This window comes from Crocodylus siamensis, chromosome 7 (assembly GCF_052110815.1).
Source record: "Crocodylus siamensis isolate JL-2025a chromosome 7, ASM5211081v1, whole genome shotgun sequence".
Lineage (NCBI taxonomy): Eukaryota > Metazoa > Chordata > Crocodylia > Crocodylidae > Crocodylus > Crocodylus siamensis.
The window spans coordinates 38,614,173-38,638,399 of NC_143401.1; the positions used below are offsets into that span (position 1 = coordinate 38,614,173).

Consider the following 24,227-nt stretch of genomic DNA (forward strand, 5'->3'; position numbering starts at 1 on the left):
AAGAGCTACACACATGATCAGAGGTCAGGAAGACAGACCTTACGATGACAAGCTGACATTTATGAGACTCTTTAGCCTGGAAAAGCGCAGGCTCAAGGGTGATCTGATGGCCACCTATATGTTTATCAGGGGTGACCATCAGTATCCAGGGGAACGTTTGTTCACCATAGCACCCCAAGGGATGATGAGGTTAAACAGTTAGAAATTACTGCAAGACCATTTCAGGCTGGACATAAGGAAGAATTTCTTCACTGTCTGAGCCCCCAAGGTCTGGAACAGCCTGCCATCAGAAGTGGTTCAAGACCTACATTGAACACCTTCTAGAGCAAATTGGATGCTTATCTTTCTGGGATCCTATGACCCCAGCAGACTTCCTGCCCTTTGGGCAGGGGGATGGACTTGATGATCTTCCAAGGTCCCTTCCAGGCCTAATGTCTATGAAATCTATGAAATTTCTGTCCCATTATTTTCCATGCAAGTCTATTCATTAGGGCTATGCTTTGAGAAACTTTCATAAGCACTACATCTACTTATTTTAAAAAGAGCAGAAAAAAATGACATCGTCTAATGAGGGAACTAAAAGGTTTCATTGAAATAGGTAACAGATCTATTATTTATTTCTTTGAAAGCTCTCCTTTTAATTTTTTTCATGTTCTGCAAAATGGCACTGTACCCACCTGGCTTCAAACATCCGGTCATGCACTACGTGTCCTTGGATGTTTGGGGTTATCCACAAGTCCATCCCTGTGGTCCTGCCGAATTGGTGTCTTTGTCCTGGATAGTCTCTCCCCAATCTCTCCTGCCACAATTTCAATCTTATCCCGGTGGTGGGGTTTGACTATCGGCATCTCTTGTGCATCGACCGCTGGATGATGATCTTCTGCAAGGCTCCACCTCCCCTCTACCTCGCCCTTATATCCCACCTTGTTGAATCCTGATGATCTTTGGCCAAGCCCCTCTGATAGTTGAGGCTTCACACCCTTTCCCTAGTAGGTTATAGGATAGTCAGGCCAAAGGCCCACTTCGCCCCCTTTCACCTCACAGCCAACTGGCTCTGCCCATGGCTGTAAACTACCTGGGCTCCTCACCTAGCCACCCCTCCAAAAGTGGGCAACAGAAAAAAAACACAAAAAAGAACATCACCAATGAAGAAATATGAAATACTAAGGGATGACCTTCACCTCCTTTTTCGCCTGCTCCTACAGACTGCCCTACTCCAACCGGCTCCGGCCCCTAAGACCCTTGACAAGCCTAGACTGGGTCTGGGTCAGCCTGTTGGCTTCCACATCCTCCCCTTCACTCTTTATCGAGCCTGAGGATTCACTGTACCCCCAGTGACCCTCCTCGGTGCATCTCCCCAACATCTCCTGGCGAGGCGGCTCTATGTGGCTAGTGCCCATCTTTCATTGCCCTTCCTGCTGACTGTGCCCTTCAGCGTCCGCCTGGGGTACCTCTTTCAGGCTGTCCGTGCCCTGTACAGTACCACCTGATCTGGAGTTCTGGCTTGTGCCGACTGTTCTGACCCTTTGTGGGCAACTCCGGGTCTCAAACCTCTCCTGCTCTCTTCTCTCTCTGGGTCTCCACTCAGCACTCTCGCCCCCTGTGTTGCTGCCAGTGGCGTTTTCCTCATAAAGGGTCTTGCTCTCTCCTCCTGTGCTGCAGGATGCAAACCCCCATCCTCCTCCCCTTCACAGGGACTCCAGGAGAGATTCCCCTTCTGGTGCTCCAGCTGGTCTTTCCCCTTCTTCCTTGCCTGTGGCTCCTTTTATCTCTGCTGGCCGGCTCCTGCAGCTGATGTTATCAGCTGGCTGCAGCTGTATAAAGATGCAGCTAACAAGCCGCTCGTGCCCCTCTGCCATTTCCAGCTTTGCCACGGTTCCAGCTTTAAGTAAGAGTTTTTCTGTTTTCTTCTTTTTTTTTTCTTTTCCTTCCCCAACCAGCTTCTTCTCCTAGGGTTCCCCCCTGGCTCCTTGGGGTTTTCCCCCTTGTTTCTCCCCATGACAGGCACCCAATACTATTTTCAAGGTTACTGCAGGAACAAACGTGCACTGTCAACAGTGGTATGAATATTCATATCAAAACACTTCAAGACAAAGTACTTAAAGGGAAATATGAAGTTCCTGTTGCAGGAAATGGGACATGAAACAGAAAATACATATTATTTATATAATTAAATACACCACAAGAATCATGTCTGTGGTCTTTTGTATTACAATACTATTTTTTTTTTTACTTAGTGATTTACTTCTCTGTAGGCCTGTGTGAGTAGGCAGCTATTTGATCCGGCTTCGGATCCAGCTGCTTCAGATGCCAGAGATCTGATTCGGAGTGCCAGACTGGGTTACTACTTTGATCTGGCTGAAGAGGCTCCGAAGCTTCAGAGCTGCCTCAGAGATCCAACCATAGGGTATAATGGGGAATCAATGAAATATCTATAACTTTGTTTTTTGTCTCATTTGGATGAAACTTGCAGGAGTGGTAGCCTCTTCTGAGACCACAATGTCTGCCGTGGTTCAAAAAGATAAGGGCAGGTGTTTCTCGGTAACTGCAGCCCAAATTCTTGAAAGCAAAACTCAGGTCACATCTATGTGTTAAGCCACAGCTGGGTGAAAACTACATGGGTGGTAATCCCTGCTGAGGCCATGAAGCCTGCAAACTTTCAAAGTGATAGGTGAAAGGGTTTGGGGGGAACTGCACCTCAAGCTGCTGACAGGCAAAACTCATGACATAAATGACCCTATGTGTATTAAGGTGCAGTGGGCTGAAAACTACAAGGGAGGTGGCCCCTGAGCAGGCCACAAATCCTGCCAAGTTTCAAGGACATAATTTCAGGGGTTTGGGGGGAACTGCACCTCAAGCTGCTGACAAGCAAAACTCAGGTCATGGGTGACACTGTGTGTTTTAAGGCACAGCAGGGTGAAAGCTGCAGAGATGCTAGTTCCTGCTGCAGACCCAAAGCCTGCCAGATGTCAAGGAGATAGGTATAGAGGTTCTGGGTTCTGGGGCCCTGCACCTCTAGCTGCTGACAGGCAAAACTCATGACATGGGTGCTTGTGCAACTGTTTCTGTCTTGGGGCAGTTGATTGTATTGATTATTTCCTATCCTTAGTTTGTGGTGTTGTAGGTGTTAATCATTGCTCATTAACTCATTAACACCTAACACTTGTCAATAGAGGCTACCACCCCTGCAAGTTTCATCCAAATCAGACAAAAAACAACAAAGTTATAGATATTTCATTGATTCCCCATTATACCCTATGGCCAAATCTCTGAGGCAGCTCTGAAGCTGCAGGGGATGGAAGGGATGAGGAACTGCGGGCTCTGGCTCCAGCTCCGGCTCTAGCTCCGGTGCCCATGCCCAGCAGAGTGCAGCTGGCGGTGGCAGCGGGGAGCAGGGCTCGCAGCTCACAGCTCCTCATCCCTCCCCTCCCCTGCAGAGTCTGCAAGCCCAGCTGAGCCTGCACTTGCGGCCATGTCTCAGGGTGTGGGGAATACATGGGTGTGGGGAACTCATGGAGTATTTTATGAAAAAACAATTTTCCACAGGTTATACATGGGTGTGGGCTATATGCATGAAAATATGGTACTTCATTTTCATTTTAATTACAAATATTTCATTATTTCACCACAAGTCCCAGCAAGATACTGCATGCAGCAGCTCACACACCTTCAGACATGTCACTAGCTCTTCAGCCAAAAGCTAGTGCCTCCCCAGCAGCTGTGAGAAGATTAACACTAGACTCCTCCCCTGTTTTACACACCCTTGCTGTATGCAAGTGGCAGCCAATGTATGCTGCTATTGGTAACTTTGGGGCAGGACAGAGCTAGGTACCCTGAACCAGCCACATTAACATTTGCTGCTGACTTTAGCTAAAGACCCACTATTCAGGGTCCTCACCCCTGCTACAACTGAGCTAGGCTATAACACCACAAAACCACCCTGGATTTTTAAGAACTGCAAAAGAAAAATAAAGTCCAACAAAGAAACTGCCACTTAGCTCTCTGACTGGTTCTTTGGTGGCTCCATGCATCCCTGGATCATCAGGCAGTCCCCAGGAGCTTCAGTCTTTCCCTGTCACCTTATGTACCTCAGAGGCTTTTAAGGAAGCATGCACAGCTTCCATGAAAACAAAATATACAAACAGCAGGGCTAGGGACAGACATTAAAAAAAACTGGGCCTGAATTGATTCAATCTTTGTTGGTTATTCTAACCTGGCTAGGCTAAATCCATTTTGTAACTGGACAGGCATCCCAGAAATGTGGGCACATGCCTTCAGTGGCTCAGGCTAGAAGCTGGGGAGGGTGATGGGGCTAGAGCAGCCCTCCCTTCCTTCCACTGCACTAAGCTAAGGAGGGGCATGGCCAGGCCCCAGCAGGATGCTCTGATTAGCCCAGCAGGGAACCAACAACAGTGTTTATAACCCCTAACTCAGTGTTTATCACCCCATTAAGAAAACAACAGAGGGGCATTACAAGCTACTTGTTAATAATGCCTGTTGATTCTACCTGTTGATTCAGCACAGATCATAGTGAGCATGTGGTGTGCTAGCTAATACACAAACTACTCTCCTCAAGATAGAGGGGAGGGGGGAATTCCTGCTTATTAGGGAGTGGTGAGGAGGGGAGCATCCCACAGTCTCTGGAGCTGAAGCCAGAGAGCAAATGGGAGAATTCAGCCATGCTGTGGAGAAGAGAGCCCCACGCATTCCAGACAACATGCCATGATGCTGGGAGAGTCTGACTTATCTTAAACCAGCAAGGGGTCTAGGACAGACATTGCATAAACCGGTTTGAGCCAAATCAGTTAAGTCTGATATTACATTCAATCAGATTTATCTCCAACTGGTTTCAGCAATTTTCAAACTGGTTTATGTGCACTGAACATCTGTTCTGTAACAGGTTTAAACCAGTTTCTGATCACTTAAATTGGTTTGTGAGTAATGTCTGTCCCTAGCTCAGAAGCACTGCTCATGGTCCCTGCTAGCAACTGCTAGAACCCTGTTGGCTCCATGCTTAGTACAGCAGCACTGCCTGATGTGATGTCAGTGCAGCCACACTTAGAAGCTGCTATGGGTGCTTTTTGTTTTCCCTCCTGTCCCACATGGGACAGCTTTTCCTCATTCCCTACACCTGGGCGCAGGGCCATTTGGACTCCACTGCATCAATAGTAACAGGGCCAGCCCTGGTACACACCTCCCCCTTCCAGGTTTCAATTCACTTTGAGGTCAACAAGCCCACCTCCTTGCCCTTCCTCAAGAAAAAATCAGAGTTGTAGTGTACACTCCATGGCTGATGTGCTTTAAAAAAATTAAAATTTGTAAGCACAGGCTCCATGTCATTAACTTTGGGTTTTCCAACCTCACTTCATTTAACCTATGTAGTGGTGTGTGGTCTGTCATCACTGTAAACTTATGACCCATGAAATAATAACAGGAACTCTCTATTTCCCACTTCACTGCTAGACATTCTTTTTTCAATTGTGGTGTATGCCTGTTCCTGGCTGTATTTTCTGACTAGTATAAACTACCAGATGCTTTCCTCTGTTTCCCATCTGAGACAGCACTGCGCCCAGTGCCACATTGGAGGCATCTACATATAATACAAATAAATGGTCCGCCCATGATCCTGAATATTCCACTACAACATCAATGTAGGCCGTTGCATATTCCCAATGAGAGGCTTGCACCCTATCCATTAGTCTCTGAAATGTTGCAGCAGCCTTGTGCAAACCAAAAAACACAAATTAGTATAACCCTAAAGCCAACCCTAAAGGCAAATGCCATTTTCTCCCAAAAGTGCTCCTCCAATTATATTTGCCAGAATCCTTTTAATAAATCAGTTATAGATATTAAGCATATCTCTCCTGTTCTTTCTAACAGGGGTTCTACCTGGGGCATAAGGTATAGGTCAAAGTGGGTCATGTAGTTAATCTTTTGGAAGTCAATGCAGAGGTGCATGGTCTGGTCTTTTTTGGGACCCTGATGATAGGATTGTTCCACTCATTCAGAAATTCCCCAATGACTAGGGCTGTGCAAGACTTTGGATCGTGCTTTGGATCTGGATAAGCTTTAGATACTTCAACATCCAAAGCAGCATGTCCAGCTTGAATCACCAGCTTCTTTAGGCTTTATGAATTGGTTCAGAGCTTCTGAACTGCTTCAGAAAGGCTTCGAAGCCGCCTCAGAGATCCGGCCATAGGGTATAATGGGGAATCAATGAAATATCTATAACTTTGTTGTTTTTTGTCTGCTTTGGATGAAACATACCAGTTTGGTAGCCTCTGTAGAGTACATGAAGTCTGCCATGTTTCAAGAAGATTGGTGTAGGGGTTTGGGAGGAACTGCATCCCAAATTCTTGAAAGTAAAACTCATGTCACGTATATGTGTTACACCACAGGTGGGGCAAAACTGCAGGGATGGTAGCCCCTGGTGAGGCAACAAAGCCTGCCAAGTTTCAAGAAGATAGGTGCAGGGGTTTGGGGTAACTGCACCTCAAGCTGCTGACAGGCAAAACTCATAACATAGATCACCCTGTGTGTGTTAAGGCACAGCGGGCTGAAACCTGCAGGTGTGCCCCCTCCGACTGCTAAAAATCCTCTATCAACTGTTCCACTTCTTGTTCCATTTTTGGCTGGTATCACTGCACCAAGGACTTCACACACCCTTCCAGTTCCCAGACAAACTGTTCCAGGACTACAATCTCCACTATCTCCTCAGCATTCCTTTGCTGAGGCCATAGCCACTGACAAGCCTCTTCATGGGCCCCTAAGGGTCTGTGTTAGTTGATGAGTGGTCTTAGATCCTATTTTTTGCTTCTGAAATTGCTGCCTCTCCTCTGTTACCTCTAGCCAATGGAAGATGGCCTCTTTAACTATATCACAATTCTGGGCCTTGGTTAAGGGTATTCTGACATGAGCCACCTGTGCCTCTCCCATCAAGAACAGTCCCAGTTGTGCTGTTCAGGCATCTTTCAGCTGTTTGCCATCCTCTTGAAAAAATAAAAGCTCAGGATCATCATCCCTGGGCACACGTGGCATTACCATGCCTCCATGGCCTCCTCAGAGTTTGGGCTGCAGTAACCTCCAGGGTCTGGAGCATCACCCACTGGTTTTCTTCTACAGCTAGCCTTAACTGCTTGGTATTTTGCACCTGCATTTGCAGTATACATGTAATTTGATCTCCCTGCTGCTTTGCATCCTCCTGGGCTGCTGCCTGCTGCTGGACTTGGAGTTGCAGTATCTGCTGTATTTTTTTCCCCACCAACTCTCTCACAAAGCTCCCCTTGCCCTGCCCTCACCAACCTGGGAAAAAAGAAAAGAGAAAGAACAAATAACCATTCCAGCCAGGGTACCAATTTTTACACTGCTACACATAGCTTTGGGGTAGGACAGAGCTAGGTATGTTTGGTCAAGTATCCCAAACCAACCACTTTTACTTTTGCTACTGGATTTCACTAAGGACCAGCTATTCAGGGTCCCCAGCTCTGCTGCAGCCAAGCTAGGCTATAAAACCACAAGACCACCCTGGATTTGTAAAAACTGCAAAGAAAAATAAAGCCCAACAAATAAACTTCCATTTATCTTTCTGAGTGGTTCCTTAGTAAATCCATGCCTCCCTGGCTCATTGGGCAGTCCTTGGGGGCTTCACTTTTTCCCTGCCACCTCTTGTCCCTCAGAGGCTTTGAAGGAAGTGTGAACAGCTTCCATGCAAACAACATATACAAACAGCAGAAAAGCCCCATTCACGGTCCCTCCCAGGGACTGCTTGACCCCCGTTGGCCCCAGGCTCTGTATAGCAGCATTCCCTATTGTGCTGCTTGTGCAGTCACTCTGAAAGGTTGCTATGGGTGCTTTGTATTTCCCTTCCTGGCTTACACGGCTCAGCTTCTCCTCATTCCCTACACCTGGTCTCAGGGTTGTTTGGGTTCTGCTGGCCATGAGTCACATTGTCTTCTTGCTGTCCTGTTCCTTTTTTAGCAAAGAACAATCAGTTTGCCTCCTTAAGATACACTACTTGCTTTGGAGGGTTCTTTTTGTTTGGAAAGGTGCATTGGTTAGGTGAAAAAATATGAAGTATCATCCAAGGGTAATAGCAATCAGCTTTGGTGATTCTGTAGATCAGGGCAGTCCAACTTCTATCTGCTGCATGTCCCACAAGCTAAACCAGCAGGAGCCATGATTACAGATGCCATAGGCCCTCCAGGTTACATGCCATGCATGCAGGTGTCACACCATCTCACCTTCAATTCCCTGCAAGGTCTATTTATGGCACTGTACTGCATAAACACTCCAGGCTACCAGGTCCAGCATCTCAGGCTGTGCCAGACAACCCTGTACCACCCTGAGTCACTGAAATGCAGCTAAAACTGGAGAATGGAAGGGAAGCCAGGCTGCTGCTGGAACTGGAGTAGTAGGGACAGTATCAGCTGAGTGGAAGTCCAGAAGCTACCTGTTAATCACTCACAGGCCACATACACCCACAGGCCACCAGTTGGATAGTCCTGCTCTAGATCATATATATATTATTTTTCTGCCTTGCCTTTTTAATTTTTAGCTTATGTAAGGTAAGCTTAACAACTAATTCATGAGCTTCTTCTGCCTGAAGTAAAATATTTGGTCATTGAGCTATAAACTGCAAAAGAATTATTGATTTCTTAGATACGGTGTCTATTAGAAGGAACAAAGACTCATTTTTTTCATTGTAGAGTTTATATCTATATCTGGTATAATTTTCTGCTGCTGCTTATTTAGATGAGTCTGGACTTCAGGCCATTTGTTTTCAACTGTGTCATCAGACACTCTTCATATTATGTCTAGATGACTGACTTAGTAATTAAAATGTCACAGTAGATGGTCTACAGTATAATTGCTAAATTTACTAGAAGAAACAAACTAGTGATAGTGGTTGTGCAAAAAAGGAGAATTTGAAGAAAAATAATAGTGCAGACTGGCTTCTAAATCTAAACTGAATGATGTCTCCAGAATGGTATAAGAGGGCCCCATGTTACTGGGTGGTGCTTTGTGTTATATGAGATGGAAAAGCTAACATTTCAGCAATTGTATGATTCCCTCAAGGATTAATTTGATAATCCTGATACTTTGACAGAATTCCAAGGTGGGCAAATGCATTCTGCCTATGGTGAAATTTCTATCTGTATTAGTAGTTACGTATTTTCTTATTCATCTCCTATCTGGCATGTTTGTATACTGCTAAAGATTTATCACTTCCACTTTAGATGTAACTGGACTTTGCATCTTACTGTTTATTAGGGCTATGCAAAATGGCACCATTCCATTTCGACTTGCATTTTGAGGTTTCAACAGAACAGTGTTTCATTTTGAATTACATTTCAATTTGAAACCACTGTTCCATTTCATTTAATCAAAACAGTGATGCTGTTTCAATATTTTGTCCACAGGCTATAATGGGGAAGCTCGAAACAGCCTCTCTCATCCGGCATGTAGGTCAGAGGCCTGCAACCCCAGGAGGGCTGTGGGGGCTGTGCCAGTCCTCCCGGGGTTGCGGGCCCCCATTTGCCTGCCAGGTGAGGGAGGGAAGCCAGGTGCTGCCACCTGGGACTGGGAAGCTGGGGAAGGGAACTGAGCCCAATCACTCAGTTCCCCTCCCCAGCCCTACGATTGGGCTGAGGAAGGAAACTGAGCCCAGCTGAGCTGAGTTCCCCTCCCCAGTGCTACGATTAGGTTGGGGAAAGGAACTGAGTACTAGGCTGGGTTGCCTTCCCCAGCCTAATTGTAGGACTGGGGAGGGGAACTGAGCCCGGGCTCAGTTCCCTTCCCCTGTGCTGTAATCTGCTTCCTGCAGCCCAGCCATGGGAGGCGGGGAGAACCAGAGCTGTGCTCCCCACCCAGCTGAGACATATGGGGCTGTGGAGCCACTGGGAGCACAGCCCTGGTTCTCCCCTGTCTCCCACCACCTGGCTACTTCGAAGCTCAAAACATTTCAAAACTTTCAAAATGTTTCTACTAGCCTCATTTGTTTTGAGGCTGTTTTGAAGCCCTTCATTTTGATTCAATTTCATTGTTTCAAGCTCAAAATGAGTTAAAACAGTGTCAAAACAAAACAGCCAGTGAAATTTTGCACATCCCTACTCTTTATACAAAGTTTTTATTACATTTGTGAAATGTTTGTGGAACTTATGGACTAAAAAAGGCCATTGTTGGAGATAAGAAATCAGCATTTATCGTTCATTGCTCTGGATATGCTTGTTCATGTTTCGAAGATGGAAGAATTATTTGATGAGAACAGATAAGTGCATAGCTGAGAAACTTGATGTATGCACAATTTTTTTTTTTTTTGTTATTCAAAAAACAATGCATTAAAACTACTGATACAGAGCATGTTGTATATAACATAATTCTTCAAGGACTGAAGTAATTCTGCACCAAAATGTCATTGAAAGAAGTTCTTGATTTAAATCTCATACACAGTAACTAGACTCCTAATTGCAAACCAAGCATATCACCATATGTATCTCCTATCCCTGTGTGCCAAGCTACTCAGGTATATATCATATATAGCAGCAAGAAGCATTTCAGCTGATGAAATATAAGGAATTCTAGTATCCTTACAGCAAACTGCACATTTTACAAAGCCAAATGGAGCAGAGAGAAGAGTGGATTCTCTGACTGAAATGACCATGATAAGACAATCTCTTCACATGTCAGTTGAAAAGAGTAACTACAGATTTTTCTGATGTGAAAATTTGATTGAAACTCCGTCATATCATGTTTCTGGGTTTACCTGGGAGAAAGGAAATTAAGAACACAATAACCTTTTTTTAAATCTCCCATAACATTCCCAAGACCTATTTGGGTTTTTGGGGGGTTTTTTGAAATTGTAATAATGGACAGCTGATTGGATTTGATGGTCTTTGACTGGACTCATTCTCTTGCTTTTGAATTCAAAAGTGTGGAACATGTGTGCATAATTTTATATGTCCCATTTGGAATTGCTAAAAATTTCACAGTGAGTAACTTCCCTGTAGCATAAGGTACATTTCCATCTTGCCTTCTGTCCTGTGGGTGTTACCTCTGAGGCCTATTGAAAGCTATGGCAATGAAAGTTATGGCACAGAATGAATTCCATTTCCATTCCAGCAGTTGTTAGAAATTGAGACAGAAATCTTTTGCTTCCAGATAATATCCTGGCAGCAAACAGAAATCTGGTTGTATCAGAAGAAAGAGATAAAGATGTCAATCCATCTCTTTCGGATCCTTTTTTAAATTTGAGAATAGACTGTAAGGTTTAGGCTGAACCCTAAGGAATTACCTTGCTAAACTTTCCCAAAATCTGGTCTAGTCTGTCTCATGAGAATGCAATAATGGGGAACAGCAAGGGATTATATTTATGAAGAGGAAACAAAAATCCTTCTTTCAGAAACCTATCTAAGAGTACTGGGATATTATTCTGTCATTCTTTCAAGTCAACCAGCCTATCTAAATAGTTGTGCACTGTTATTCTATTTAGTACATGTTTTATAAGGTAGTGTTTAAAAAGCAGCAGTCCATAATATATTTCCAGTGTCATGAAAATAAATGAGTAAAGCAGACATCCTTTTGTGTCTTAGACCCAATCCTCCCATTGATGCAGCCCAAAATTATATTTGTTTTTTTAGCTACTGTCACATTGCTGACTCATGTAGTATCTGAGATCTACCAAAATCCCTAAATCCTTTTACCCACTCAGTTATCTCCTATTCTGCATTTGTGCATTTGGTTATTTTTCCTTAAGTGTAGATTCTTATATTTGTACTCACTGAACCTCATTCTGTTGTCTTAAGCCCAATTCCTCAATCTGTCAAGATCTGTTTGAATTCTACTCCTATCTTCCAAAGTGTTTTCAGTCCATCCCAATTTTGTGTTATCTACAGGCTTGATTAGATGTCTGTCTATTACAGCATTTCAATTCCAAGTTAATCAGCACCAGACCCAAGACAGACACCTCTGGAACTCCACTTGAAACCTCCTGCAAGTCTGACACTGATCCACTTATAATTATCATTTACTTACAGTTATTGAGCCAATTATCTATCCACCTTGCTGTAATTTTATCTAGCACACACATCTCCAGTTTGCTTATAAGAATGTCCTCTGGGACTTTATCAAAAGCCTTACTAAAGTCCAAGTACACCATGTCCACAGCATTCCCTTCATCCACCCAACTAATTACTTTGTCAAAGAAAGAGATCAAATTGGTTTGGCATGATTTATTCTTAATAAATCCATGCTTGCTGCTAGTGATATGGCTTTCCTCCTTCAGATTTTAAAAACTGATTTTTTAAACAATTTTCTCTAATACGTTCCCAAGTACTTAAGTCAGGTAGACCAGTTTGTAATTCCTGATGTCCTCCTTTTTTGCCTTTTTTGAGACGTACTATGTCGGCCCTTTTCCAGGCCCCTAGAACTTTGACCATTAGGGCTGTGTGAAATGGCACCTTTCCGTTTCACCCTCAGTTCTGAAGGTTCGACAGAACAGTGTTCTGTTGCAAATTTCATTTTGAGTCAAAACAGCTCTTCCATTTTCTTCTGTCAAAACAGAATATCTGTTTTGACAGAATGCTGGGGATGGGAAGTCAACCCAGCTGGGCTGCTTCCAGATCCCCCATGCTAGATAGTGCCAGGGGCAGGAAGCAGCCCAGCTGGCCATATGGCAACCAAACAGGGGTCTAGGCTCCCCGGGTGCCAGCTCCAGGCTGGCAGGGGACATGGGTCAGGGTCCCTGGGTTCTGGAGAGACTCTTTCCCAGCCATCTACCCCAGTTGGCCAGTGGGGCAGTGGGCAGTGATCCCCTAGCTAGGCAGAAAATCCCCACCCAGTTGGGGGCTCACTGCTAGCTGCCCACCAGTGGGATACCTCCCAGCCAGCCCCTGGCTGAACAGGGAATCCCCGGCCAGCTGGGGGCTTGCTACCAGCTGCTCCAACAGTGGAACAGCTTGCACCCAGCCCCTGGCTGCGCAGGGAAGGAAAAGATCCCAAGTCTCAGCACTTCTCAGCTCCCTGCTCCTGAGGGGAGCAGGGAGCCCCACAGAGCCAGAACAATGAGGGTGGGAAAGGCCCACACTGATCAGCTCCTAGGGGAAGCCAGGAGTGGAACAGCACCAGGACCGGCAGCCCTGCTGGTGTGGCTAACCTGGAACAAATTTTCTGCTGGTCAGCATCTACACAAGCCCTACTGCAAAGTATTTACAGGTACTAGCTAACTGTGCAGTAGACTAATTTACTGCTCAGTATTTTATGCATACTTTTACATTATGACACTTTACTGTGCAGGAGATTAGTCTACTGTGCAGTAAAGCATTTCATGTAGACACACTCTGGCTGTAAAGGAGAGGATTCACAACTTCCTTTGGTATTTTTTTTTCTGCCTAACATATTTATAGGGTCCCTTCCTTTTGTCCTTAACTTACCTTCTCCAAATATAACTAAGTTGCAGCCTGACCTTTTGAAGTCCAAAATCTGATTTGTTTGTGGACTTTTACAAGCTGCTAAAATGCAAATACTAAATCTTTTTTTCTCATCTACTTTATATTGGTTCATACTGTGTATTCTTAGTATATGCATCCTGATTCTTTTCTCTATAAATTTTTAGGTCTCAGGGGTTATCAAACATTTTTTTAAATATATTAAATAGGTTGCTTGCCAGTTGGATTTCCAAAAGGCTTCCATGTTTCTGGAAATTTGCCTATAGGTGTAGCTTTTTTATAAAACCTTGATATCAGTGAAGACAATTGATTTCTACATTTCATAGATTCATAGATTGTTAGGGGCTAGAAGGGACTTTGCAAATCATTGAGTCCAGCCTCCCCTGCTCTGGGCAGAAAGACAACAGGGGTTAGGTGACCCCAGCAAGATGACTTTCTAGTCTCCTCCTGAAAACCTCCAGGGTAGGTGACTGCACCACCTCTGGAGGGAGTTTATTCCACAGTCTGGACACCCTGACTGTAAAGGAGTTTTTCCTGGTATTAAGTCTGAAGCAGCCTTCCAGTAGTTTGTACTATTGGTCCTGGTCTTCCCCAGAGGTGGCCTAGTGAACAGTTGTTAACCAAGCTCCTTGGATATAGTGGTAAGCCGCTATCAAGTTCCTTCTCAAACTTCTCTTTTTTAGGCTAAAGAAGCCCAGGTTCCTCAGCCTTTCTTCATATGGCTTGCCTTGCAAGTCCCTGATCATATAGGTGGCTCTTTTCTGGAACCTTTCAAGTTTCTCCATGTCCTTATTGAAAAGCAGCACCCAGAACTGGATGCTAACTGCAGTCTCACCAGTGCTGGGTACAGTGGGAGTATCACTTCCTTAGTTTTACATGAAATGCATTGGTTGATGCATGTCAGCATGTTGTTTGCCCTGCTGTCTACCACCTCACACTGATGGCTCATATTCATAAGATGATCAATGATTACCCCTATGTCCCTTTTGTCCATGGTGCAAGTCAAGCTGTAAACACTGAGCCTGTATGTATGTTGAGGGTTGTTTGCCCCCAGATGGAGCACCTTACTCTTGGAAATGTTAAACTTCATCTGGTTCTGGTCTGTCCAACTCTTCAGCCTGTCCAGGTCTGTCTGTATCTGCAACCTATCCTCTGGCATGATCACACTGCCCCCATAACTTGGTGTCATCCATGAACTTGGCCAGCAAGCTTTTCTCTCCGCCATCCCAAACATTGATAAAGAAGTTGAAGAGCACCGGTCCAAGCATGGACCCCTGGGGGACACCACTGGCCACTTCCTGCCAGGACAACACACATCCGTTCATGAGAACTCTTTGGGTCCTACACTGTAGCCAGTTTCCCATGCACTGAACCATCGAAGAGCTGAGCCCACAATCTTCCAGTTTTCCCACAAGGATATCATGGGACACTAGATCTAAGGCCTTTTGGAAGTCTAGGTATATAAAGTCTACCTTGTCTCCTGTGTCCAGGTGGCGAGAGACCTGGCCATAGAAGGAGATGAGGCTGGTAAGACAAGGTTTACCTGTGACAAAGCCATGCTGGCTGTCATTCAGAATATTACCTTATGCGAGCATATCACATGTAGATTCTTTAATGAGCTTTTCCAGGATTATCCCTGGGATGGAGGTGAGGCTGATTGGCCTATAGTTGCCTCTTCCCCTTCTTGAAAATGGGCACAAGTTTGGCCATCTTCCAATCCTCAGGGTTTTCCCTGTGCACCATGAATTCTGAAAGAGATTTGCTAGGGGTTCCACTATGACCTCAGCCAGCCTCTTCAGCACTCTCAGATGGAGTCCATCTGGTCCTGCTGACTTATAAATGTCTAGCTTTTCTAATTCATATGGCACCCACTCAGCATTCACAGTGAGGAGGCTGTCAGTCCCAGTGTATGCCCTATAAGCCTTTTCTTGCTTGACTATCCCCATGGTCCAGTGAAATGCCAAAGCAAAGTGGACATTCAGTAGTCCAGTTTTTTTCTCCTGAATGTCAGTTACCAGCTGTCCTGAGGTATTAAGCACGGGTCCCATACTTCCATTTCTCTGTGTGCTGTTGGAAACAGTGCAGTTAGACTCCTAGAAAAGTTGTTCCAAATGATTAACTGAAGCCTTATAGCCAAGAACATACGTTTGCATGCAGAAAAACATATCTCTAGGTATTTGTGGACAATATTTGATATATATATATAAATGACATTTTGCATGTAAATAAACAACTAGTCATTTCATTTCCTGCCAGGAGGCATTTGAGCTAAACACAATGAAACAACACTTAATGCAAAATGTCATGTTCTCATGTGCAGGTACTACAAAGTTACAAAGGTTATTGCATGGATGAGAAAGTAAATGCACATAAGTTGTTTGTCAAATAATTAGCTGCACTGATTTTTCACCTTGCCTTGCTGATATTGAAATAATTATTTTAGGCTTCATAGTTTCTAGATGCCTAATATGAGATGCTTTGAGGTTCCTTGTTTTAGAAAATGCTAAACAGCCAGCTGTCTGAGGATAAATTTACTTCATTGGGACTTTATATGTGCAAAAAGATGTTTGGATTGATCCAATTTGTTTGAAACTTAGCATTACATAACTAAGCTGTCCATTATTTGAGATTTGAAGCCCCTTGGATGTCTATATGTGGAGGAATGTTTCTTTTCTGTGAGAAGATTGAGGAATATGATGATGACGATGATTCTGATGATTATAGAAAATACACAGAAAGAACTCATGAACTCTCCAAGATCTGCTGGGGGCCAGGAATATTCTTTTGCTTCCAAACTGATTCCAAGAATTTCTGTTTTTCCCCCAATAACCTGGCAGTGTGGCTTAGATCCATACCCCAGAGATTTTCTCAGAGCACTGAGAGCAATCATGTAACAGTTCAGGCATATTAATGTAACTGTGACCAGATAGGGTTGATCAACGCCTTCTCCCCCTTAGTGACTTTCCTGCCATTCCTTTGTTATTGGAAGAATGAAATAAAGTTGTTAAGCCACAGGAGATCATATACTTAACCACCCATTTGTTAAACTGAATGAAAAGTGGTTTTATTTGGTTTTTCCATTAAAATCACAGCCTGCAGCCATTTCTCTTTCCCTGTAGCTTTACTTCCCCTTTTCCTATGTTGCCACCAAGGAGGTTCTGTCCTAACCACTCCTTCTTATTTTCCCTTTGTAGGTCTCTGCTGCCTACCTCATTCTTTCAAGGAGTTTCCTCCATTGGACCCATCAGGTAAGTTATCACCATATGGTATCCTTTCAATCACGGGGATTGCATCGTAGTTCATTTCACCTGGCTCATGAAACTCCATAGCTTCAGCTCTTGATCCCAATCCATTCTTGGTTGTGCTGGGCTCTCTCCTTCTTGTCTCTTCACATGTCCCCGGGGGCAGTCTGCCACCCCGATGTCCAGTCTTTTGTAGCCCCTAACCCTCAACTGCTGTGTCTCTCTCCCCAGTGTGCAGAGAGGTACATCTTTGCCTGGAGCCTGAGTCCTTGCCTTTTCCATGACCCAATTTCCCTCCTCCCCCCACCTGGAAGAGAAACCCTACCAAGGAATGGGGTCAACTTCCTCCTCCCTTAAGTTCCCAACCAAAACAATGAATTAATAATAAGTGTTGAGGTTTCCTAAGTGCTGAGGTTTCCTCTTCATCCTTGGGATCCAGGCTGGGTTATTCCAGGTCAACCATCAGGTCTTGACAGAAAATTTGTGTTTCCATTTCCTATTCCTGCTTGGTGTTCAACTGAAAAGCTGAGGCCCATCGAATCAATCGGGCATTGCCTGTTTTCATGGATTGTAGCCACTTAAGAGGTACATGATCCATTATCAGCATCAAACATCTTCCCATCAAATGGCCCCTTTCAATTGTAGAATAATGAGTTTTGGCAGGAGACAATTTTTTTCTGGCAGAAGCAATGGGTCTTTATTCTCCCCAGTCTTCCTGAAACAAGGCATCAGTTTGTAAATAAAAGGTCTTTTGGAAATCGGAGGTGTACAATACCAGCTCCTGACAGAGGGCCTGCTTGACATCTTTGAATGCCTGGATAGCTGTGGGATGCCACTTTACTGGGTTCTTCTTGCCCTTGGTAAGGTCTGTCAGCACTTCTACAATCTGTAAAACCTTTAATAAACTTGTGATAATAATTTGTAAATCCTAGGAAGCATCTGAATTGTTTTAGGGTCCTTGGGAGTTAGTACTAGTGCAGGGCCTGCACCTTATCAGCCAAGGGCCTTGAGTGACCCTGAACCCTAGATATTGGGTTTTCTTCTTTCCTACGGCATACTTCTTCAGGTTGGCCATTAACCCAGCCTGCCTCAGTTCCCTCAAGACTGCTCTTAAGCATTGGCAATGTTGTTCCCATTCTTCTGAAAATACTAAAATGTTGTCAGTATATGCCGAAGCATATTCTTGATGAGGGGCAAGGGGGTTGTCCATTAGCCTCTGTAATGAGGCTGCATCCCCATGCAGACTGAAGGGCATTCTCCTCAATTGGAACAGCCATCAGGGAGAGCCAAAGGCAGTCTTCTTGTGATCACTGGTTGCCATGGGTATCTGCCAGTATCCTTTGGTCAGGTCTAACATCTATATGTACTTAGCCATCCTGACCCATTCTAGCATATCATCTATTCTGGGCATGGGAAAGGCATTGGACATCACAACCTCATTAACTTTACTGTAGTCTATATAAAGCCTCAGGGTTCCATCAGGTTTTGGCACTATCACCAAGGGGCTTGTCCAGGAGCTGAGAGATTCTTCGATTACCCCAAGTTGTTGCATCTGCTCTATTTCACTCTTGACTGCTGCTGATTAATGTTTGGTAGACTTCTTCACTGGTTGTGTTCTATGCAACCCACTGGGATCTTTATTCTATTCTCAGGCTTCACCTGGCACTTCAGTGAACACATCTCTAAATTCTTTTACTATGTTCTTTAGATGTTCTCATTGTGCCTTTTCTTGGGTATCTCCTACCTCTGGGGTTTCTCTTTCCCCTTGGGATATTTCTGAGTCCCCAAGGTCCTCTAGATCAATATCCCTTTGAATTAACCATCCCTCTTGGGTAAGCCACTTTCAGAAAAGGTTGATGTGGTATATTTGCTTTCTGTGGACCGGTTCAGTCCTTAAAACCTCATAACTGACAGGGACTACTTTCCTACTTACTTGGAAGGGCCCTTGCCATTGGGGTAGAAATTTATGAGTATTATCTGGTAACATTATTATGCGTTGGTCCCCTTCCTGTAACTCTCTCTCTTTGGTCTGTCTGTCATAAAGCTGCTTTGTTTAATTTGGCTCGTGCTTAAATACTTTTGTGCGATAGAGCAGGCTTTCTCTAGCCTCTCTCTGAAATCAATTATCACTTTCAGAATATTGTTTCTCTCCTCTTCTAGTTCAGTCCAACTCTCACAAATCAGGTCTATCAGCCCAAGGGGGCTTGTGATTGTAAACTAATTCAAAAGGTGAGAATTGCATGGAGGTTTATGGGGATTCTTGAATAGCAAACCATAAGGGCAGTAACATCTCTTCCCAATTCCTTGGATCTTCTTGAATACAGGCATGTATCATATTTTAAGGGATGAAATCTTTCAACTAAGCCATTGGTCTGGGGATGATACACCAATATCCTTAACTGTTTAATCTGCAGTGTCTTGCAGATTCCTTTTAGGATGGGCAACGTGAAATTCTTCCCTTGATCTGTGAGGATCTCTTGAGGGATACCAACCCAGACTGCCCATTTCATTAGAGCCTCCACAATTTTGGTAGTAATTATGCACCTTAGGGGTACTGACTCAGGGAATCTGGTAGCACAAACAATTATCACTAGTATAAATTGGTACCCTATCTGGCTATGGGGAAAGGGCCCCATTATGTCCATGGTAATTCAATCAAAGGGTATACCTGCCAGTGGTAGCAGCATCAGTGGTGCCCTTGGGGGCTTTACCCTCCTTGTTTTCTGATAGGACGGGCACTCTTGACAGTGTTTCTCTAACATTTTATAAATGCCAGGCCAGGAAACTCAGTTTGTGAGTCTGGCCTCATTCTTGTTCCTCCCCAGGTGTCCCCTCCATAGGGAGGATGTGTGCTACCCAAAGTAATGAGGTCCAGTAGGGATTTATTTCTCTTTCAGGGCCCTTTATGTCTCCTGAAGCGGCAATCTAGTTTTTTCTTCATGTAGATAGTCTGAAACAGCTTCAGTATGCAACTTCTGGGGGCAAAATCAGGCCAGGTGTGGTTTTACCCCACAACGATAGCAGGTAAGCTCCCAGGGTTTCCCACTATGGAATGCTCTGCTGAGGGGTCTAGCTGTCTTGGAGCTCTTCCCTTTGGATTCACCCTCTCCCCAGCTAGATAGGGAGTTGTTCCTGCTCTTCTCCCTTTGATTACCTTCTCCTTCGGCTTCAGCCACTACATAATCTTCTGCCAGCCTCAAGGCATATTTCACTGTCTTCACCTGGTGCCTCTTGACCCACTGCTGGGTGTTCCTTCCTAGGTCTGCTAGGAATTGCTCCAGGATTATCGTATCACTTACTTCCCTTAGGGAACTTGCCTCCGGTCAGAACCAGTGTTCCACAAGATCCCTTAGCCTCTGCACTAACAGCTGGGGCCAGAGATCCTCTTCCTTCTTTTTTGCCCAAATTTTTTTGTTGGTAAAATTCCAGGGAAAATTATAAGTCTCTTAGGATCACCATTGTAGAACTGTCAAGGGATGGTCCTTGCCCCTAGCTGGGCTTTCCCTCATCCCTGCAGTGAGTTTTAATTGATTTTGGCTTTCAGAGTTTCCTCCCTGCATCATACTTCTTCCTTCACATATCCCACCCATTAAGATGCCTCTGGGCAATTTTCTAAGATTACTTGTTGGGGTTGTTTGACATAATGCTTGTACTACCTCATCTGTTTGTTTGTTTTTTTCTCTTCTGGATGATAATGCGATAAGAAATCTGCTACCACATTCATTTTTTCAGGCTTGTAGTTAACAAAAAATTGACAAGGTCATAGAGCAAAAGCCCAGTGCTTTATTCTGGTTTTATCCATTTTGGCAGATCTAAACCACTTTAATGGGGCATAATCCATAATAAGTTTAAACTTATGCCCCAGCAAGTAGTATCTAAAATATCTGATTCCCTATAAAGGGCAAGATATTCCCTTTCCTTGGTTGCATGCCGTTGCTCATGCTTGTTAAGTTTCCTACTGGCATAGGCCACTAATCTTTATATTCCATCTATTTTCTGTGACAAGACCACCCCCATGGCCCCTCCAGAAGTATTCACCTGAAGAATAAAAGGCTGCATGAAGTCAGGAGTCTGTAAAACCACAACCTGGTATAAAGCTGCTTTTGTCCCTTCGGATGCCTCTCTTTGCCTCATATCCCAGTTTATAATCCCATTACCTCTTCCTTTAATGGTGTCAGTTAGGGGACTTGTTAATTCAGCAAACTGCAGAATGAACCTATGGTAGTAAGTGGTAAACCCCAGGAAGGCTTACATTTGCTTCTTATTCCGGAGAGGAAGGTAATTCTTTACTATCTCCACTTTATCCAGTAAAGGTTTGATGTTACCTTGCCCAACCAGGAAACACAAAAATACCTTGTTTCAACTTTCCTCAAGGGACATTTTTTTGGGTTTGACATTAGGCCAGCCTACCTCATTTCTTGAAACACTGCCCTAATTGCTCTTACATGGTGGTCCCATTCTTCCGTATAAATAACAATATCATTTGTGTAGGCTGCTGCACAGCTTTGATGAGGTGCTAGTACCCAAGCTATACGTTACTGAAAGGTAGAAGAAGCTCTGTTAAGACTGAAAGGCATTTGCTTAAACTTATACAGGCCACATGGAGTGCCAAAGATGGTCCTGGCTTGGTCTTCATTTTCAATGGACCTTGCTAATACCTTTGGCAAGGTTGAGGGTTGAAATATATTTGGCTTAGCTAATCTTTTTAAAGAGTTCAACTACGTGCGGCATGGGAAATGCATTGAACCAGGTTATTGCATTCAATTTTTGAAAGTCTATTCACAAGCGTAAAGTTCCATCAGGTTTCAGAAGAGTCACAATAGGAATCCACCAAGGGGCTCCAAGACTCAGTGATGACTCCTTGTGTATCATTTTAGCTATCTCTTCTTTGATAGGTTGGTATCTGTGGTAGGGCCTCCTTCACCTTTCTCTGTCTTTCCCTCTGTTGTGATGATCTTATGCACAGCCCCTCTCACTCACCCTGGAGCGTCACTAAAAATGTCTTCAAATTCAGTAACTATCTGTTTTAACTCCGTGTTTCTTTTCCATTAGATGCTCCCCCAACAGGGCCAGCCCCTCTCACTATTTTGAAGAGGCTGTTCCAGCAGATGAGGAAATTGCTGTTGGAACTAGAGAGAAGAACCAAAACCCTGTGGCCAACTTGGAATTCCTGTTCCTGGGTATTTCTATCATAGTGCTTTTTCTGCTTATTTTGTGCTTCCTCCCAGTTGCCCTTGGCCATCCCCCTGGTGGCCTGCAATCTCTCCATTAAGGAGCTCACATATTGGGAGGCGTCCATCCCAGCTTCTCCTTCTGTCTCCCACCCCTCCCAAACCAGTTCTAGAAAACTATGGGAACAATGCCTATACACTAGCTCAAAGGAGAATAGTCCAAAGATGCCTGAGGTGCTTCTCTGACTGCAAAAAGCAAAGGTAGCACCAGGAGATATCTTTTTCTGGAGTCTTTTTGAGTGTAGAAGTAAAGCATGTTTTTCAAAGTGCCATTAAAACATTTAACTAGTCAATTGGACTAGAGGTGATAGCCTGAGGTCATCAGGTGCTAGCTCATAAGGACTTAGCACATGCTTTTGAGACCATGGGACATTAAATGGAACCCATGGTCCATGACTTCCTGGTGGATCCCCAGTCTTGATATCCACTTCATTAATTGCTCAGCTACCCATGGTCCTGTGATGATTCAGAGGGGCATTGCCTTGGGATACTGATATTAAGTGACATAATCAATAATAACCAGTAAAAACTGATAGCCAACTGAAATTTTAGGCAAATGGCTGAACAACATCTAACCCTATACACACAAAAGGACCGGTGATGATTAGCATCACCCTGAATGGAGCCTTTGGGGGTTTCTCCTGGATCACCCTCTGACAAGCAAGCACCAATAACCCCATGGTGAGCCTGAACATAATTATTTCATAGGGGCAATCTGATGCCCTCCATGACAGGGAAACTCCTGCAAGGGAAGACCATCCCTTGCCTTGAAGCAATTTCAATCAGTCTCACCTGTCTTATTTGGAGTAAGCTGGGTTTCTACCATCAGGGTCCCCTAATACGCTTAGTAATTCTTTCAACATCAAAAATTGAATTAATCAATTTTAACAGACTCACCCACAATTCTGATCTTCTCTGTAGAGTGAGCCTTCCACTTATGTGGTTAAAAGTCCTGCTTTTGCTTTAGAGATGCAGGCTTCTAGTATCCAGCCAGCATAACAGCTCATCTTTGTCAGCTCCTGGTTTAATCTCTGTCACTTGAGCCCCTATCTGGTCAGGGAAATCTGGCTTCTTGGAGCTGAGCCCCCAGGCTCTTTGCAGAGGCCATTCAACCACTCCTGCCAGCTAATGCACTCTGAAAACCTGCATATTGCCCTGGGTCACTGCGGACTGGAGAGTCATCCTGCATCTATGTCACTGGGACACTGTGGTTGCTTCCTGGCTGCCCCTCTCTGCAACTGGAAGTAGCTGCCTTGGGGCTTCCATTGCCATTCTGGAGGGAGCACTTGCTGCAGAACTGCCGTGGGATGTTCCTTGCCCCAGCTAGGCTTTCCCTTGCACCTGCAGTGAGCATTAACTGATTTTGCAGTTTGGAGTTTCCTCCCTGCATCGCACTTCTCCCCTCACAGATGTTTAGAAAGGATAATATACATTTACTAGTCCTACACCTTCTACATTCCTTATGCTGTGAAAAGAGCTGTATGGAGAAAAAAGGGAAAGTACTATGGAAATGGTATCATATCTATCTTCTGTATATGGCTCCCAGGGTTTGATCAAATCTTTTGTTAAGGCAGTGGGCACCCAGATATGTAAATTCAGTTAATTCTTCAGTTCAGTTAGGTATCAATTATCTTCTCATGTTTCTGTGTATTTTTCAGCTATCAAAGGCTCCCTTGTTGGTGCCTCCACTTGCTAGGGAATCTTGTTGTGTATATTTTGTAATAATGGCTTATCAGTACCAGTAATGTAGTACTTATTGTAGGCAGTGACATTGTCCACAGTTCACGGGTTTGCAGAATACTTTTGTTTTCCATTTTTTATACCACTGAATGGGAAGCCAAAGTGTAACTTTCATTATCTCAGCTTTTCTCCTTATTATCCTTCCTGTCAGACATTAGATATGTACATTTTATTTTGGCAAATAAAAAGATAAAGCAAAATAATGCAGCCTTCAATGATGTTTGCAAAGATTGCACTGAACAACTTCAATCAGCATTTTTCCCCTTTCCTCACCCATAAACACCTACATACACGATAATGGGGAAAAAGGGGGCAGCAGTTTTCTGTTTACGAAGAACTCTGTTCACTGTAAAAGACTGACAAGAAGAAAGAACAAACTTTGTTTTTCTTTCATTTTTTTCCTTTTTAAATTTTGAAAATTTTATTTAAAAAATCACAATAAAAAAGATTTAAAGAAACATAAAAGAGAAATGTTCTTTCTTTTTAAAATGACAAGGTTGATGGCTCATTTCACTGCAAGTACTAAATTCCTCCTACTTCAAACTCTGAAGGAAATTCTTCCAACACAAAGT

At 44.1% G+C, this 24,227-nt stretch overlaps 1 protein-coding gene across 1 annotated transcript in view; it reads left to right on the forward strand.

Moving 5' to 3' along the window:
- LOC149859695 (uncharacterized) overlaps window positions 1-24,010 on the forward strand; it is a 52,715-nt gene extending 28,705 nt beyond the window's left edge. Inside the window, exons 4-5 of the mRNA XM_090057518.1 lie at window positions 16,637-16,690; window positions 21,737-24,010. Of these exons, the coding sequence (XP_089913644.1) occupies window positions 16,637-16,690; window positions 21,737-21,956 (274 nt within the window). The 3' untranslated portion in view covers window positions 21,957-24,010. The remainder of the gene's footprint in view (window positions 1-16,636; window positions 16,691-21,736) is intronic.
- Window positions 24,011-24,227: the final 217 nt, after the last annotated feature.